The following is a 20,131-nucleotide window of genomic DNA, read 5'->3' as shown; positions in this document are numbered from 1 at the left end:
GTTCTGCAAAGATTTGCCTTAAAGACAATTTATATATAATTAGCCTTGCAATCTGAAGAGTAGTCTGGAAAACAATAGATAGCTATAGGCAATTTACTCTACAGATAAATTAGAATAACCAGGTGCTGCAGCCTGACTAATAGTGCTCCACATGTTACATCACATGCCCAATTGAGTCAAACAGATAATACCAAATTAACAGTTCAGCAGACTGCAAAGCAATTAAAATGCTGAGTCTGGTCCAATCATCTAGTCCTCACCGAGCCCCAAAATGTGATAAATCTAGTCTCATGTGACAACACATTTTACTTTTGTCATTATCTATTTCACAAAAATAGGCCAACTTGTAGAAACCCATGTGTGAATAAGTAAGTACACCAATGACTTTGTATCTTGCTGGCTGCCTTGGTGTAATCCTTGACAAACATTTCAAGAATACGCACATATCTCACACAAGACACTGCAAAAAGGTTAATTCATGCACTCATCATCTCTTTCCTTGAAAATTGTTCTTCCTCTGATGAGCCACTCTGTCAGTCTCTACATTGGTTGCCTGTTTTTTACAGAATCCAATATAAAATTCTTCTACTAACCTACAAGGCCATCAACAAAACTGCACCAACATACATCTCCTCACTTACCTCAAAAAATCTCCCAACCTGACAACTCCGTTCTGCTACTTTCATTACATCCTCCCATTCCCGGTTACAGGACTTTTTTCGGGCTGCACCCATTCTGTGAAATTCCCTCCCTCGCACAATAAGATTTTCCTCTGGTCTACAAACTTTTAAGCGTTCTCTGAAAACCCAATTCTTCAGGCAAGCTTATAATATTACACAACCGCCCTCTTAACCTCAACAGGTTACCCTATTACCAACCTTTACACAATTCGCACAAGACAACAAACCTCTGACCACAGACCAACATTGCTGTATGACTGGATCACATAGCATACAAATCACTTTTAATCCTTTGCAGTATGGCTGGACCAATATGCAGTATGTAAATTTGACCTCATGTATCCAACCCCCATTGTCCCTTAGATGGTAAATTTGCGAGCAGGGTCCTCTTACCTCTTTATCTGTTATACCCAGTATTGTTTGTTAGTGTCTGTCCCCAATTGGAAAGCGGTACGGAGTTTGCTGGCGCTATATAAATAACTTGTTGATGATTGTAGAAACATCTATAGCAGTAATAATATATATATATATATATACATACACACATATACATACACACACACGTCTGCTACCTACATTCAGTTTATAGTGCAATGATTGGAATGAACTGGATTTCTAGTTACAGTGCTGCTGCAAATGTTTTGTGATGACATAATCGAGACATATTTATCTCGCAATATATAAACAAATGCACAGGCTAGAACCAAAATTCCTTTCCCAGAGCATGTACTTTCCACTCATATATTTTCTACCACCCATACTAACTAAACCTCTATGTAGCACCTCCAATCACTGCTGTCATACCGCCAGCTAAAATCTATTTCTCAGAAGCCTTTTTTTTCTTGACAGTAAAACATCCGGGAAAAAGTGGAAGCTGTTATATTTTTTCTCTCCTTGCTTATACAAAACTCTTCCTTAGACAGCAATATAAATCATACTACATAGATCTTACCAGTAAAAAAAAAAATGCAAATACCACAATTGTAGAAAATAAAGATGACCAGAATTCAACACCTAAGGAAATTCTTCAGAATGTATGAACATATCAGCTTAGCATGCAGAGCGAGAGAGGGAAAATGGAATATCAGAAGCCTTTAGAAGACATGTCATGTAAATTAGCTATTGATCAGAATTTTCCAATACCATCATAATACATTTTTGAAGATTTTTCATTGGTGGTGATTGCCAGGCATCTTTATATATTATCACACATAGGACAAGGTTACTTAGAAGATCTCTTGGAATAGCATCCAAGTTCAGCAGCTAAACCCAGTGAGCTCAGCTGTCATCTCTGTTCCCCCTTTGGTGATCTTTACTGCCTCCTTGATTGCACCGAACATCATGGGGAACAACTGTCCTGGGTTGGTTTCCAGCGGAAACAATGGTAGTGAAGAAAAACACCAGAGACTGAGCAACACCAGCGGGTAACTACAATAGTAGCTGTGCTGCATGAAATCCTTTTCTAGAACCAGGGAGGAAGAGGAAGAGGGTCAATAGGGAAGGACAGATATAGTTGACATCAGATGGCTGTTTTCAATATTTCTAAAGTGACTGGTTCATGTTTCTCCGCCTTGCCCTCAGTAACTATACACAAATGCCAGTCACCAAAGGCTTATTTATTATGGTTGGCAGGGGCAGGCTGCTGGAGGGCAGAGGGGCATCTGCCCCCTGGGCCGGTCCCACGGTGGGCTACTTTGGGCTGGGTCACTGGGCCACCATTTTTTTCCTTTAAAATAGGCTCCTGAGTCGAGACTTGCCCCCCAGGCTAAAATATGACAACCCTCCCCTGATGGTTGGCTCATAATGCTGCTGCCTTACTATAGCCACACACACTTTCCCCGTCAACAGCGACAATTGCTATTTCGCTACCTTATCAAGTGTTCCCCACAACTCTTAGATTTGAGACTGGTTGGCACTTTTGGGAAGGGCCATCTTTACCTTCTGTTTCATGTCTTTGTATGTAATTTGTGTCACACACCAGGCTCTCAGGTCCTGTTGCTTACCCTTCGCTGTCTTTCTAAGCTGTTCCTGTGGTTCACAGGCTCTGCTGGTCTCACATCTCTCTGTAGGATGCTGCCCAGTCTGTCTCCACTCCAGAGATCCCTCCAAAACCAGTACATGAGCGCTGCCATTTTGGATCTTGTCACCTGATCCCTCTCAGCCTGTAAGAGTGCTGCTTCAGCTCAGCTTACCGTCATCTCCAACCAAGTAATAGCAGTTAATAGAAAAGGACTTTCTGGAATCCTAACCTGTTGCCAGTGCATCACTGATTCTTCAGATGCCAACCTGGTTCCCAGCAGTCTGCAGGCTCAGGCAGTGCAGACTGTATTCCAGTTCCAGTCGGTCCAGCATTCCGGTTCCTGCCTGGTCTCCTTTGCTAGTCTGATCACCGTCCTAATCTTCTTGACTACTTGCCAGTCTCCAATGCCATTCATATTCTCTAGACCACCTGTACCAGTCCTTTCACTTCCATGCAAAGGAAAATAATCAGCCCACCCAGCTTTGTGCACGTAGCCACCAGTTTAGCTCCAGAGACACAACCCAGTCTGGATACAGACAGATCCTCAGGCGTGACAGTTTGTTTGTTTCATGATGCCCTCAATGTACAGCTCTGTGTAACATGTCAGCATTTTATAAATAAAAAGATAAAGAAAAGAATATTAAACAATTGTGGATATGTCTGCCTGTTTTCAGTGATATGTGCTCCAGGTTCCTGCATCAACACAGACCAGGCACTAGAAGATAGGTATTATAATTTTATTATGCTATAACCCTTATGCTGTCAAATAAGCCACTTCCATGTCCTCCGAGTCCCGTTTATACAGAGGTTTGGCTTTTAGCTGTATTTACCATCTCTTAAAAAAAAAGATAAAATCAAATACTACATTAGCTATGCTCTATAAAATGAAAGTATCGCAGTTTTAATGATATTTATTATTTAGTAAAAAACAATACTGCAAATGTGTATTGCTGTCCACTTAGTGGTTTAGTCAGTGACTAACAGTTCCATAAAAGAAACATATTAGAAAGACACAGTGATACATAGCTTACACAACATAACTTTTTAAATTTTTTGCTGGAAAAATGTTCTAACATTAGATTTACTGTGCAAAAAAATCCAAGCAGTGATAGGTTCAGAGACATGTCACTGCTGGCATCCCGGACAGCCCTCCAGCAACTGTCAGAATAGTAATAATAATGTTACATGATCGTTTGTTTGAACATCTGCACAGATGTGCAAAAACTTATACTTGCCAACAATTTAAATGAATTTCCAGGCACATTATGCTGGTTGTGTGTTGGAAACTACGTACAAGCATAAAATACTTCTCATATTCATCTTGACATCACCGTTGTACATGATCATAATACAATTCTATTACACTCTGTACAGTCATAGGACACCACACCTACCCAACATAACTGGCCATTGGACACTATAATAATACTATTCCATTGCACTGTATACAGACATGGGAAATTACAACTACCCAACAAGATATGGACACTGGACTTGACAATAATGCAAATTATATTATAGCCTGTATAAACATAAGACACTGAACTTACTGCACCCAACATGACATATACATGATCATTATATAATTCTATTACACTCTATATAGATATAGGTCACTACATTTACTCAATAGGACATGAACACTGGATACAATAATAATACATTTCTATTATCCTCTATATAGACAATGGACACTACGCCTACCCAACATGATGTAGCAACTTGATGTCAACATAAGTCTTGTCTATAACACTCTACAAACATACATTGAAAGCTTTGAATAATTGATGCTAAAATCTCAGGTATATCTTCAAAATGTGGGAAAATCCCTATAAATTAAGAAAATTTGGCTATTATGTCTTATGTGAATGTCCTCATAGAAGTTATTACACCATATGGAGTTATTTTTGCTGAATTGATTTTTTGGGAAAGTCATCCATTTGAATTGGCTAATTTTTGTGGAGAGTACAAATATTAGCAGCACAGTGAAAGTGAGACAGTGCTAATAGGATCTTGATAACTGCTCACAGTTTGTGAGTTTGTGAAACTGACTTGTTATATGTTTGTTTACCAGTCTTTGGGGCCTATTTATCAAACAAGAATTTTGTGGTTAATCCCCAAAAACTGATGTTTTCTGGGCTTAACCTCAAAATTCTTATTTATGATAACTGCATCACAGTAGATATCTGCTGCTTTGCATCTGTCTTCGTTTTACAGAGCAGTATGGGCACTGCTTAGTAATGCTATTTACCTATGTACGAAAATCAATGTATTTCGCTTTTTTCCCTTGTTAATGTACGCCAGCTGAAGCTGGTATACATTAACATACGTGAAAACTTTCACTGAAGACAGCTCTGCTCTGACTTGCAGAGCTGCACAGCACATGTGTGGAGGGATCATGCGATCCCTCCCTGCCACATGATACACTGGTAGTGGGACATAGCTCGCTGTGCGCATCCCCGATACCATTGGTCGGCGCATGCGCACTAGGATTTTCAGTGAAATGTCGGAGAGACAGTTCTCTTCACAGCGAAGAGGCTGAGAAATGGTAAGTGATAAAATTTCACAGGGACAGCAGTTTAAAGTGACTGCTGTCCCTGCTGAAGTTTTTTGATAAATATGAAAGATAGTTCAATCCTTAAAAATGTAATAAGGATTGAAAACTATCTTTCATATTATTTGGTGCTACATAAATATGTCCTTTGAGTTTACTCAGAAAATTTGGATTTATGACTCTGTACCTAACCTGACATCACCACTGTACATGAAAATAATACAATAGTACAATTTTATTATATTTAATACTGTCATATTGTAATGTAATGTGAAAGTCAGTTATTAATGTAATGTGGGAATTGGTTGGGGCTATTAATGTAATTTATTGGGGCAATTAATGTAAGGGGGAATTTGGTGGGAGCAATTAATGTAATGTGGGGAGTATTAATATAAGGTAGTGGGGGATTAATGTAAAATGAGGGCTATTCATGTAATATATCAGCAAGTGGTTATTACTATTATATGGGGTATCTTTATTAAATGTGGGCACTGTTAATGCAATGTTGGATTCAAGAGGGCTTTTCTATTAATATGTTGTAGGGGCTATAATATAATGTGAAAGGTCTAATAATTTTATGATTGAGCTAATTGAAGGGAACGAGGCCTACTTATTAAATATGGATGTTACAGTTTTAATGTTGAGACTGGCTCGCAGGGGAGTCCTAAGTTTATATTTACTAAACTGAGGGTTTGAAAAAGTGGAGATGGTGCCTATAGCAACCAATCAGATTATAGCTGTCATTTTGTAGAATGTACTAAATAAATGCTAACTAGGGGCCTGATTCATTAAGGATCTTAACTTGAGAAACTTCTTATTTCAGTCTCCTGGACAAAACCATGGTACAATGCAAGGGGTGCAAATTAGTATTCTGTTTTGCACATAAGTTAAATACTGACACTGCATTACACATCAACAGCTCCCACTACTGCTTCATGGGAGTGATCTGTGGAAAAAGCCAATGACATCATCAAGGAGAGTCAGGGGTGCTTCTTCACACAGAGGTGAGAATTGCTGTGAATACTAGACACAGCCTCCAGCAGACATTACAGCATGTAGGGACCTGACATGTGTGTGGTGGAAACTTGGGGCACAAGGGACAAGGGGAGAAGGGTGGAAGAGGTGGAAGAGCATATGTGACAAAGGGAGAGTGTGGAGGGCATATGTCACACATATGCCTTCACCACTTTCCACATGCTGTATGTTCCCTCATCATGATCCCCTTATCACATATGAGGAGGACACAAGAACCACTCTTACACACAGTCCCATAAAATTCATAAAATGCCCCTGCTGACCACTGGACATGAGCTTAATACAATTCTGTCACACTGTATATAGACATTGGACACTCTACCTACCCAACATGGCATGGCCACCAGACATGATTATAATACAATTGTACTACACTATACACAGACATTAGTGACCCTAGTGTGATTGATTTTGACAAGCCCCCCAGTGCTCACTATGAAAGCTGTGTACACTGTCTCCAGAACCAGCAATCATGCCCATTGTTTACTCATTTGGTTCCTCAGTGCATTGTGCACTGTCTCTGAAGCCATGATCACTCTGCTTCCTGGCTCTAAAACTGTACTCCCAGCTGTCATAGACATTCAGGGGCGCAGTGATAGTGACTCACTGCTGGAGAGGGTCTTGTGCTGTTATTCGCTGAAGTGTCTGGTTCAAATGTTGGGAGGTATTTAATAAAAACCAGTCATTTATAAGGTTTCATTCATCTAAGTTGCACAAAACTAATAAAAGTTAAAATTTGATGATTGTTATGTTTTACAAGATTATATATATTTTATAGCAAGTTTTTATATAAAAGCATGACATACTATTTATGTGTATAATGTAAGTGATGGTGACTGTACTAGGCCAGTCTCTAATCATTCTACAAGTGACTGCAGTGACTGACAGTAAAAAGGCGTTCCAACATTAGTATCACTGTCACCAAACCTGTTTGTCTTGAAATAGAAAATTGCCCAATTTATTATCAGGTGCTAAATAAGGCTAATTTATGTAAATGTAAAAGTGCAAAAGATGAGTGCATATCATATTTGCCAACTTCTATTTTCTCCCTCTCTGGGGAATTCTGGAGGGGAGGTGAAATACTAGTACCAAGGGTGCCAAATTGTGTCATTTTCTCCCCACCACCTATGACACAACTCCGTGATTCCGTCATTACGCTGCAGTGGTGGGGTCAAAATAAAATAAATCATGCCATGGAGGCCTCAACCCAGCCCGCTTCACTAGTAAGTGGGTAGGATGCAGGAGAATGGAATTCAAGAGAGTGGGCACATATGGTGCAAATACTATTTTGTGATGTCATGCATCTAATTTTGAAAAAAAATACACCAGTTTTTAGGGAAAAAGCACAGTTTTGATGGCCAAGATGGCCCATCTCATGGAGCGCAAAACTGTTCACCTGCAGAAGGCAGGCGTTGGACAGATTGGAATAAACAAAGCACTATTTTAGGCTCGACGTGTCTCTCTTTAAACAATGTGCTGATGGAGCTGCAAAACTAGGCGCAGATCTGGGGGAAGGTGCATGGACCTGGAAGTGGTCGTGCACCTTGCAATTTGAGACACAGCAACTGTGAAATATTTGAAACAGATGGTTAACTAGTTACCATATCTTTTGCTAAGGTTCCACTATGGACATGAGAGGGCTGCCAAATGGAGGCAGAGGGGAAATGCCCTCTGTGCCACTCTTTTTTTTATGGGATGATGGTTGGCACTAAAGGATTTCCAATCACAGGAAATTTACTCATGGAGAAATATTTGATATATATATATATCCCCAAGTTAATTTAGCTTATATTAGAAATTAAGGTTTTTTTTTCACCTTTTAGACAAATTTTCCTATTTGCATCAGGATAAACAACAATTAGAAGAAAGATTTAAAGGCACAGAATCAAAAATAATTTGGTGGACTGAACATACTACTCTCATGGAATGTCCAGGAGACTCACGAATTTTGGGGCGTTATCCCTGACTCCTGGGCACTTTCCCGGATCCCATCCACTTCCCCAGTGATGTTGGCAGTGTTGCTGTACAATAAGTCATTTACTTGCATTACTCTTCCAAGTCAAAACCTGCCAGCCCTCCAGACTGGAAGCACAGGGGAGATACATAAATACAAATATTGTTCACATGGAGTTCTGAAAGAGGGCCTGTTGTCTATCTATACGACTGACATTTATTTATGGTAATTATTATATATTTTATTAATATTAATACCCCAACAGAGGCATTTTCTAGTCCTAGTCTAAGATCTTACTGTACTGTAAGTAGTGGATCTAATGGTGGACCCCAACTGCATACATGACACAGGAAATCATGGAAAAAGTGCCTTCATTTTCTACTTGTTTCATTATATCCATAAATTATACTTCTATGTTACTGTAGATAAAGAATCTAAAATGTATGTATTGTATGTATTAATTACATATTTCTTGGATCACTAGAAGATTCGTAGTTGGACACTCCTTGTATTCCAGTGTGACACTGTGAGCAGTAGATAGGTGCCCAGGATCCCTTCAGCATGAACTGTTCTGAAGATTAGTCCATTTATTGTATACACAGGACCCCTGTTTAGACACAAGGTATCTGAACACACTTTCTTGCTGAACATGAGTAATGACTGTCAGAGACACAACAATAATAGTCTCATCTCAACCCAATAATTTTTAATAACTAGGTGTTACCCAGCTGCTCTCCAGGTATTACAATGAGACAGGCAGTTGAGTAATGCAGTCCTGCCAGATAAACAAGCACTGGCTTATCAGGAACAGCCACTTTGACCTATTAAGCAGTGGGAGTGGTGTAAGGAGTCCAATGATAACACTGCTTTGTCACTGACAGTAATGATAATACTATGTTTGCTCCGTTCTTACCCTCAGTTTTCCAGCTACTTGCACAAAACAACTGTCACCCCTATATCAATGTATAAAGTACAGAGCCACACGTGTTACTAAGCTCCCACCATAGAATTGTGGCTGTCATAACATAGGAAATTAAATGTGAGACTCCATATGAAAAACAAGGTTCTCTCTTTTTGGGATTTTTACATATCAGGACATAATTAACAATCATCAGACCTCAACATGTCATAAAATGTGATAAATCTAATCTCATTTGACAAATAACACTAAGGGCTAGATTTACTAAGCTGCGTGTTTGAAAAAGTGGGGATGTTGCCTATAGCAACCAATCAGATTCTAGCTTTCATTTATTTAGTGCTTTCTACAAAATAACAGCTAGAATCTGATTGGTTGCTATAGGCAACATCCCCACTTTTTCAAACACGCAGCTTAGTAAATCTAGCCCTAAGAGATACTATTTTATCATTATTTATTCAACACACACATAAGCCAACATGAAGAGGCCATGTGTGAATAAGAGAGTAAAAACCAAGATAATAACTTGCAGTAATCTTTTTGTGTATGAGTTTAAGAGTCTCTTACGTCATATTTGAAGAATTTTTGCCCACTCTCTCTTACAGCACTGCTTCAGATTATTGATGTTTCCGGGCAGTCGTATATGCACAGCCCTCTTAAGGTTCCACCACAGCACCTCAATAGGGTTAAGTTTTGGGTTTTGACTTGCCTATTCCAAAACCTTTTTTCTTCTTCAGCCATTCAGTTGTAGGTTTGCTAGTGAGCTTAGAATACTTGCCCTATCATGTGATCCAATGCATTTTGCATTAAGACTCCACTTTGATCTCATTTGTCCAAAGAACATTGATCCAAAAGTCCTGTGTTTACTCCAAATGCAATTTTGCAAAGCTCAGCTGTACTACAATGCTTTTTGGGGAGAGAATGGACATTCTCCTGACTGCTATTCCGTGAAAATAATACCTGTTCATTCTTTTTCTGATGATTCATGAACATTACCATTTAACATATTTGACAGAAGTCTGTAGATACCTGGATGTAGCTTTTGGGCCTTTTGAAGGAGAATCATGCAGTGTAATCTTTGAGTGTCTTTTAAGAGATGTCTACTCCTGGGAAGATTGGCAGCTTTCTTCATCTTTCTCAATTTGTAAATAATCCTTCACAGTTTTGAATGATGAACTTCAAATTTTTTGGAAGCGGCATTATAACCCTTTCCAGACTGATGACCAGCAACAATTGCTTCTCTGAGATTACTGCATGTCTTTTTTCCTTGGCATGGTTTTAAAGAAACAGACTGAATTCCCAAAGGTTCTGCTTCTATATAGAGGCGGTAGCTTCATGATGCCCAAGTAATAAAGTGCAATTGATTAGCAGCAGTTGGCTCAAATTACCTTATTTTTTATATGGCAGCGATAAGGGTATACTTACTTTTCACACATGATTTTTTCATGTTATGTAAATTTTTGTTGAATAAATAATGACAAAGTAAAATCTGTTATGGGTTATTCAGTGAGGTCAAGATGATGGTTACTTATATAAATATATGTAAAAACATAAATATGAAAGAGGGTATACCTGACGGAGACAATATCCACTTTAGCCATTGTCATTTTACTAGTCTTTTTGGCCATGGCGCCCCATACAATAAGGATGCAGCACAGTGGCGTAGTGGTTAGCACTTCTGCCTTACAGCACTGGGGTCATGAGGTCAATTCCCGACCATGGCCTTATCTGTGTGGAGTTTGTATGTTCTCCCCATGTTTGCGTGGGTTTCCTCCAGGTGCTCCAGTTTCCTCCCATAATCCAAAAACATACTAGTAGGTTAATTGTCTGCTATCACATTGACCCTAGTCTGTGTTTCTGTATGTGTGTGTGTGTGTGTGTGTGTGTGTATGTTAGGGCTTTTAGACTGTAAGCTCCAAAGGGGCAGGGACTGATGTGAATGAGTTCTCTGTACAGCGCTGCGTAATTAGTGGCGCTATATAAATAAATGATGATGATAGTATAGTAGCATCTGGGCTTACTGTCAGAGGGGAGGGGGGCAATAGTCCATTATAGGGGTGTGTTGGTAGAAGGATGAGGTGCTGTGTAAGGGAGAGAGGCGCCATGATGCATGATGATGACAATCGGGCTGACATTACACGCACATTTGAAGTGCAGAGGTAAAGTCTGAGAGGCACCAGAGCAGATTTCAAGGAGAGTGAGAGGTGGGACAGGCAATGACCAGACATAGGAGAAGAAGTGGGAAGAGTGACATCTCCCATATCTCCACTGACTGTCAGGGCCGGATTAAGGGAATGGAGGTCCCTGGGCTAAGGGGGCCTCCATTCCCCCATGAGGGCCCCCCCCCCCGTGATCCCCCCCCCCCGGCACTTACCTCCTTCTCCGGCGCGCTGCACGCTCTTTACTGAGGAGATCTCGTGAGAGTGAGACTCACGAGATCTCCTCAGTAAGGAGACTACAGCAGTGAAGGACCGCAGTGAAAGTGGAGTGGAGAAGGACCGCAGTGAAAGTGCTCAGCAGCACTGATCGCCCCTGACCGATCAATACTGCTGCTGAGCACTTTCAAGGGCCCCCTGGATGCCACAGGCCCCTGGGCTGTAGCCCAGTTAGCCCTATGGTTAATCCAGCCCTGCTGACTGTATTACATCACCTAGAATCTCGCTGATTACATACAGCCACATCTCTGTCATCTGCTTTGCAAATGACTGTCTCTTACTGATGGTTATACCATGCAATAAGGCACCTGTTTATACACAGAAACTACACAAAAACAAAGGAGCTCATACAACAACATATCCTGGTTGTGAGTCGGCACAATCCAAACACCTGTCTAAAAGTAAATAATGCAAATTTCTAAATGAATTTCGAAACTACCAGTATCTTGACACAACAATGTTTCTTTCTCTTTTATGGCCTTGATTTTTTTGCTTATTTTACAGGGACAGCAAAAAAAAAAACAAAAACAAAAAAAACCATTACATATAGCGGAATAAAGTAATTTTGCAACTAAAGCCATAAAGGCACAGCCAGAACAGGCCTTCAAAGCTCTGCTATGTACCGCAGGCTCCAATGTGTTACACCACTGGATAACGAATCTATATCTTTGCTATAGGGGGTTTAGTACCCAACATCCCTTGTCTCGATCCCACCCATTATATTAGTAATGAGTGATATAGCTGAAGGGCCCACATTCCTGCAAAATGATAAATGGTCTGGGTTTTTTTTTTCAACATGTGCATTATATTAGCAGCAGATTTCAAACAATACACCCATATAGTAATAGGAAACACAAAATGCAGAATTTGGAATTAATAACATAGTGTTATATGCCATTTTATGATTTAACTCTTTAGATAAACCTGTTATTTTAAATAAACTGCTTTCTTTTTCCAGGACATTCCTATATATACACACACTATATAAAATTATAGTTTGTAATTTTATCAATTTATAAAATTAATTTATATATTTGCATGTACCTACCTACTTATGCTTGTTTACATATTATAATGTATACAGGCTATACACTTCCATACTGCTAGCATTGCACCTTATTCTTATTAGAGAAGAACTCCTATTGGCTATTTGCAATGTGTACATTAGGATGTGTGATCCTTGGAATGTTGTCTTATGAACCCTCCCAGCCTGACTTCCCTCCCCTTACAGATGATGAACGAGTTAAATCCTCATCCAGATGACATCTTTCCTTCACCCATGCAATATGTTATTAGAAATAAGCCATAAAAAGACGAAATGAGGTCACATATCCCACCTACACCATGATCCCACTGACGTTATTAATTCCACACAATGTTTATTATTGATAATAACGAACGGGTAGGTGGTATTTCAGGCTTGCACTACAGTAGTGGTTAGAAACAGGAATTGTTAGCAAAATATTCGTATTCCATTCGTGCAGCTGCTGAAGATGAAAGCCATGTTTCATCACGCGCATTATTATGAGTAAATGAGTTATTATATGTACCAATACCGTTATGATAAAATGTTGCAATGTGTTTAGGAGATACTAATGGTAACGATTGGTCCAGTAAACCACTAACCTCGCTGCACCAGGTATCCCATAGTAATAATACATAATTAAGCAAAGGTATGCCATGTTCCTGGAGCCTCCTTGCACTACAGTAAAATGCATACATCATACAAAAAATGATGGGGCTCTTACCTCCTTCTCGTCTGTGAGGGTCCCGAGAGGCCGCAGGGAATCCAGCAGGAGAAAAGAGAGGAAACAGACAGGTCAGGGATGTGATCATCCCGGCTCCCCCCTCATACACTCAGGGGCCCCTCCATCTCACCTGTCTTCAGCAGCTTGCTCTTGTACCTGATGCTGGTGCTCATGGTGCACAGTGTGGTATGCAGTGATCAGTGCAGTGTGTGATGCAGTGTGCAGTGCAGTGTGTTCTTTGTGCTGCTCCTGGCTGCTGCTCCCTTACAATAGACTCCTAGGGATGGGGAGATCAGGCTCATGCAGCATTACTGAGCTCACGGCCATTTGCCATTGGCTCAGCTTGTCCCAGCCCACAGCGGGCAGCCAATGAGACACAGCGAGTACCCTGGAAGAGCCCGCCTCCCGCTGTCTGCTTTCATCGTACGGTGCTGCTGTGTCAATGTGCCCGCGTAGCCCTGACACAGTGACACAAAAACACACACATAATACATAGTGCACCACAATAATAACACATTGAACTAGTCAAGCAATGACAGCATTTAACAATGTTGCACCGGCTTACACTCTGCTGTTTCCATAGGGACATAAATGTCGGTAGCAGATCTGGCATGACCATGTCACAACGTGTTTTGAGAACTATTCTTACCATAAATACGTGGTTTTCACTTTGTCACCATTGATAACGCTATTTGACTCTGCCAGCACTCTAAAGCTATGTAACCATTAATGTTAAACTAATTAATAATCACTGACAAGCATCTCAATATTTATGGTGCAGCAGGTTTGCAATGTTGTCATGAAATGCCATGGTCATTTGCCAACTGTCCAGATTTTAAAGATTTGTCCTTGGAAATGTGTGCAGGGGCTGGTCAACATATTTTAGCCTCAGGGGCGAAACTTAGCTCAGCAACCTAGTAGGAACATTTTAAAGAAAGAATAATGCAGGTAGTCCAGTGACCCAATGCAAGGTAGCCAGGGGAGGGCTGGCAAATTTCAGCCCCGGGGGGCAAGACTCAACTCAGCAGCGTATTTTAATGGAAAAAAAATGCAGGTGGCCCAGTGAGTCAGCCCAAGTTAGCCCATTATGGTACCGGCCCGAGGGGCAGATGCCCCCCAGCCCAGCCTGCCCCTGAAGGTAGCCCACTATGGGAGCGGCCTGGGGGCTTGATGCCCAGCCAGCCCCTGAAAATGTCTTAATCTTTCAGCGTTAATAAACTGTACAGCAATATTAATCTTTTTCTGCATTTTAGATGACATATTTACTAATTTTACCATCTGTTCTTATTATATAGGCCCCATAATGTAGGATTATTGTAGAGTAGTATCTACACAGCAAAAAGTGCATTATAATTATATGTTCTGTAAATGACACATGACAGAAAATAATAGTACACCAAGGTCCACGGCGACAGTATTACTTGTGACATGCTTAGATCCATCGACCCAGCAGACTCGTGTCCCTGCAAATATTTTAAAATGTTGGTTATTATGGGGGCGATTCCATCCAGTGCGAGCTGCTTTGTTCGTCATTTCTTTGCATCTAATCCTGTGAGAGCTGCTCAGTTACAGAAACCACAATGCTCATTGTGACTGAAAATAGGGCTTGATTTAACCAAAATTGCTTGTATCCTAAGAGGTACTAGCAAAAATTACCAAAATCAAACCCTATTTTCAGTCTAAATGAGCATTGCGGATTGAATAGTTCTCCAAGCATTAAACATGGATGTATATCTTGTGAGGCAACTTGTCCAGAATTCAGTTGGCCCCTACAAATTTGGTTGTTTACTATGGCAGTCATGTAGTGGGACTTCTTAGTATCCTGTCATCGCGAATCACTTAAATGGGAGTTTTGCTAATGCTCCTGCCTACTTGTTATTTTTTCATACAGGAGCATGCAGAATCCTGGAAATCATTGGCGTCTGCATTATGTTGGGGGATCCACCAAAACTCGCATCGGATACAACCCAGATAACTAATCTTTTGGGATAAGGTATAACGTGATAAATCACCTAAAACTGTCTGAGTATGATCCTCTCATACCTTGTATGGACAATATCCTTGACAGCTCCCTAAAGGTATTTTGTCAGTGATCGAATCCCAGGGAGTCCTACTTTGTAATGTATAAATCGGGTCACCTTCCCCCAATTAGTTTATAAGAGGTTTCTGTCCTCCCTGAGCTCACCTATGGATACCTGCATTGCGGCTTGACAAGTCTACCACCCCTGCCACTGTCCTTATGGGGTCCCTGCAGCCTAATAACAGGCTGTAATCTGTCCCACCCCTCATTCCAATGACTAACTAAAAACGTTCTCTCTGGTTTGTATTTATACAAACTTGAGCAGACTCTGTTGGCTGATATATAAAGCAGAGCCAATTCAGGTGGCTAGTCTACAAACAGATCCAATTCATGCTTAGTAGGTGAAGCATATTGTGATAGTTGCAGGCTTGGTGTCACCTGTCTAGGCCCTGGAGTTTTAGATCATCCCCTACAGCATTAAAAGGGGATGTGACCATACCTATCTGCAGCTCAGTACAGGGCAAAAAGGAGAAGGCTAGGACCAGTTGTAGACGGAAGAGTCCCAGGAGACTGGAATCCACCAGACAGATGCTCAATAAGGAGCTGAGGGCCCAAGAGTTAGCCGACTGTGTTTCCTGCAAGAAGCAAAAGTTCTGAAAACATGCTCGGAGAGGCGTTGAGAAGACGGCTTGGAGGTGAGAGCTCACAAGACAGGCAAGTGAGGACCTGTAGTGTGACCTACAGGAGGCGGGCAAGAGAGAATCTGCAGACCCTGAAAAGTGATCTGTTTATTCAGAGTAATTTGTGCAAGACAGGAGCAGAAGAGAATCCTGTCCTACAGAGAGAATGAGAGAGAGACCACAGTTACTGGCAGATGAGGATACCCTGGATAATCAAGGGGGGTGGGGGTTTTTCGAGCTGGGGTGTGGGGCTAGGGTGTGGCACAATATGGCTGGTGGTGGTGGTGGGATGTGGCTGGGGGTGGTGTGATGTGGCTGGAGGTGGTGTGATGTGGCTGAGGGGGGTGTGATGTGGCTGAGGGGGGTGTGATGTGGCTGAGGGTGGTGCGATGTGGCTGGGGGTGGTGCAATGTGGCTGGGGGTGGTGTGATGTGGCTGGGTGTGGCGTGATGTGGCTGGGTGTGGCGTGATGTGGCTGGGGATGGTGTGATGTGGCTGGGGAAGGTGTGATGTGGCTGGGGGTGGCGAGATGTGGCTGGGGGTGGCGTGATGTGGTTGGGGGTGGCGTGATGTGGCTGGGGATGGTGTGATGTGGCTGGGGAAGGTGTGATGTGGCTTGGGGTGGTGAGATGTGGCTGGGGGTGGCGAGATGTGGCTTCTTAAGGTGTGATGTGGCTGGGGTTGGTGCGATGTGGCTGGGGGTGGTGCGATGTGGCTGGGGGTGGTGTGATGTGGCTGGGGGTGGTGTGATGTGGCTGGGTGTGGCGTGATGTGGCTGGGTGTGGCGTGATGTGGCTGGGTGTGGCGTGATGTGGCTGGGGATAGTGTGATGTGGCTGGGGAAGGTGTGATGTGGCTGGGGGTGGCGAGATGTGGCTGGGGGTGGCGTGATGTGGTTGGGGGTGGCGTGATGTGGCTGGGGATGGTGTGATGTGGCTGGGGAAGGTGTGATGTGGCTTGGGGTGGTGAGATGTGGCTGGGGGTGGCGAGATGTGGCTTCTTAAGGTGTGATGTGGCTGGGGTTGGTGCGATGTGGCTGGGGGTGGTGCGATGTGGCTGGGGGTGGTGTGATGTGGCTGGGTGTGGCGTGATGTGGCTGGGTGTGGCGTGATGTGGCTGGGGATAGTGTGATGTGGCTGGGGAAGGTGTGATGTGGCTGGGGGTGGCGAGATGTGGCTGGGGGTGGAGAGATGTGGCTGGGGAAGGTGTGATGTGGCTGGGGGGGGCGAGATGTGGCTGGGGGGGTGGAGTGATAAATGTAATATTTTATAATGTATGTATTATATACTGCAAGATCTGTGCTGTGTGCTGAGTTCACTTATTGCTCGGTTTTTCATATTTTATGTAGCTATATATTTTCCAAAAAGGTCCCAACATTCCAGGATTCATAAAAGAATCCAGTACCAGGTTGTGAAAGCTGCAATAATAGTTAGGTGAGAATAACACAGTTTTAATACACAATATGTCATATCCTAAGAAGTGCAGCCATGCCCCATGCTAACCACACCCCAACACTATGCGACCACGTCTTCTTTGGCAACAATGTCGATGCGCGGCGGCACAAAGCCCTTCTCCTACTCATCTATGAATGAGATACTTTGCTGATAATTAAATCGAATTTCTGTTTAACTTGTGATTTTCCTGAGAGTAGACCCAATTTCGCATTAAAACAGTAGGCACTGACCAAAAAGATGCAGTTTTTGAGTTCCTGTTACAACACAGAATATATTCAGCTAGCACTCCTTTGGCCAATCTTGTGGTTAGTGTATAAAATGGTGGCTGGCATCATGTAAAGTAACTTTCAATCTGGTGGCTAGCATTTAGCAGCTCTGCAATCTGTGGTTCCAGGTGTATAACCGTTTCTGTAGACCAATGCTTTACCCATTTTGGGGTCCCAGTACAGTAGTATGCTGACCTTTATGGTAGCAATTAAAAAAGAAAAATGCTGAGGTCCCCTGACCCAGCAATCAGTTCCAGGTACTGGTTTGTTCATAGTGCGACACTGGAAACTGTCTGCACAGTTTTCCTTTTCTGACATTAGGAGCAAATTAGTGTGGGGCAGAGTGGAAGACTGCACTATAAACCTTAGGAGTGCTGGACCCTCTCGCACTCTATTTTATGTATATAATTAAATTGTATAATCCTTAGCACTTATAGACAAAAAGCGATTTGTGAACATCTAGTCACACCTATTGTCATCCAGCTGCTTTATATTGTTTGCCATTTTAGCTAAAGAATAAGCAGAGGAGAGGGCAGGATTCCTAACAGGGACAGATGATTTGTCTTATTGAAACGCCAGTAGTAAATAGCATCCAAAAGTGAGAAGGTCCCTGGTACCCAATTTCCAACACTCAAGCCTTAACCACACTGTCCACTGTTGGTGAGATGAAGTGGGCATCTGGCAGTCATCTTTAGCTTTTAAGTGGCTGTCAGTATGAATACACCACTTGTTAGCACCAAGTCATGGACCAGCGGCAGATTATAATATGGGTCATACATATTTGTTATTCATCATCATCAGTTATTTATATAGCGCCACTAATTCTGCAGTACTGTGCAGAGAACTCACTCACATCAGTCCCTGCCCCATTGGAGCTTACAGTCTAAATTCCCTACCATACACACACAGAGAGAGACTAAGGTAAATTTTGATAGCAGCCAATTAACCTACCAGTATGTTTTTGGAGTGTGGGAGGAAACCAGAGCACCCAGAGGAAACCCACACAAACACGGGGAGAACATACAAACTCCACAAAGATAAGGCCATGGTTGGGAATTGAACTCATGACCCCAGTGCTGTAAGGCAGAAGTGCTAACCACTAGGCCACTGTGCTGCTCACTTCTGAGGATAAAATCTAATTTATGTGTGTAACTGTGTTAGATTGATAAAGCTGTATGTTGTGCACTGAATTATTGGATATTGTTTGGTCATGGAGCAGATATCTGTGAGCAGATGTAAGTCAAGGAGTGGAACTGGGAAGTGGTTTGGGGAGATAGAGAAGAGAGGAGGTGCAATATTTTGGTATGGGGATAGTAATTCCTAGTTACACCCCAGATAGCATGCCTGAGTATTTATGGAAATAATTTAAAGGGTCAGTACGATGCTCCCAAATGTTTCTCTTTTTCTTTTCAGTATCAGTTAATATACAGTTTCAGTGCATGAATGATGCTTCTTGACTATGACTGGTGGAGCAGTGATGAAATCTTTAGCACAAGCCAGTTTATAGTGCGTTGTTTCCATGGATATGGACGTCCTCTACTTCCATCATGTTTACATACATTTATTTTTAGAAAGTGTCACATTTCATCCAAATAAAGTACTTCAATTTAGTTTCCACTTCAATCCATCTTCAAGTAACCAAGTAAAACAATAAAACCTTACCAGTATATATTTCAGAATTGTTGCTATTGTATTTGTGCACTATAGTCAGTGCAGACCTACATCTAGTAAAAAAGAAATCATAAACTCATCATGCTTGAGTCATCTATTTTAACTGATAAATAGAAAAATGGATTTCCAATTTCATTTGTATTGATAAGATGGGTGCAATTATTGGCGACAGGTTTGAAATCTAGTAATTCAGACATTTATCCTTCTGTGTACACATTTAATTAGGACATGTACCTTACATTACTTGTGGTAAACCAGCTATATGTTAACATTCTTCTTACTAGAGATGTTCACTGACACCTGTGTTTTTGTTTGGTTTTGGTTTTGGATCTGGATTAACTTCGTCTTTTTAGTTTTGGTTTAGGCAAAACGGCCCTCGTGTGTCTTGGTTTTGGTTTTGGATCCCAATTTAATTTTTTTCTAAAATCACATAATTTGGCTCTTTTCTACATTGTTCCTACATTATTATTAGCCTCAATAACATTAATTTCCAGTCATTCCCAGTCAATTTTTGTCAAGTGACAAGAACACTGCTACCTGTTTCTATATGAGCAATGGCACTGAACAATGACACTGGAGACTGGAGACTGACAAGAACACTGCTACCCTTGTGTCTGTGTGAGCAATGGCACTGGAGACTGGACAGTGACAAGAACACTGCTACCCCTGTTTCTGTGTGAGCGCTGGATCTCCTGGGGA

At 41.7% G+C, this 20,131-nt stretch overlaps 1 protein-coding gene across 3 annotated transcripts in view; it reads right to left on the bottom strand.

Annotated features, from left to right (window-relative positions):
* Positions 1–13,639, bottom strand: part of SEPTIN5 (septin 5) — a 58,241-nt gene extending 44,602 nt beyond the window's left edge. The window contains exons 1-2 of one of the 3 annotated variants that reach the window (XM_075216436.1): positions 13,473–13,639; positions 13,343–13,353 (exon numbers count right to left, since the gene is read on the bottom strand). In XM_075216436.1, the coding sequence (XP_075072537.1) occupies positions 13,343–13,353; positions 13,473–13,515 (54 nt within the window). In that variant the 5' untranslated portion in view covers positions 13,516–13,639. Of the gene's footprint in view, positions 1–13,342 lie in introns of all 3 variants that reach the window. The other 2 variants (XM_075216443.1, XM_075216469.1) reach the window with 2 other exon arrangements.
* Between the last annotated feature and the right edge of the window lie 6,492 nt (positions 13,640–20,131).

This window comes from Mixophyes fleayi, chromosome 1 (assembly GCF_038048845.1).
Source record: "Mixophyes fleayi isolate aMixFle1 chromosome 1, aMixFle1.hap1, whole genome shotgun sequence".
NCBI classification, from domain to species: Eukaryota; Metazoa; Chordata; class Amphibia; order Anura; family Limnodynastidae; genus Mixophyes; species Mixophyes fleayi.
Note: the sequence above shows the minus strand (reverse complement) of the source record. Positions and strands in the feature narration are given on the sequence as shown.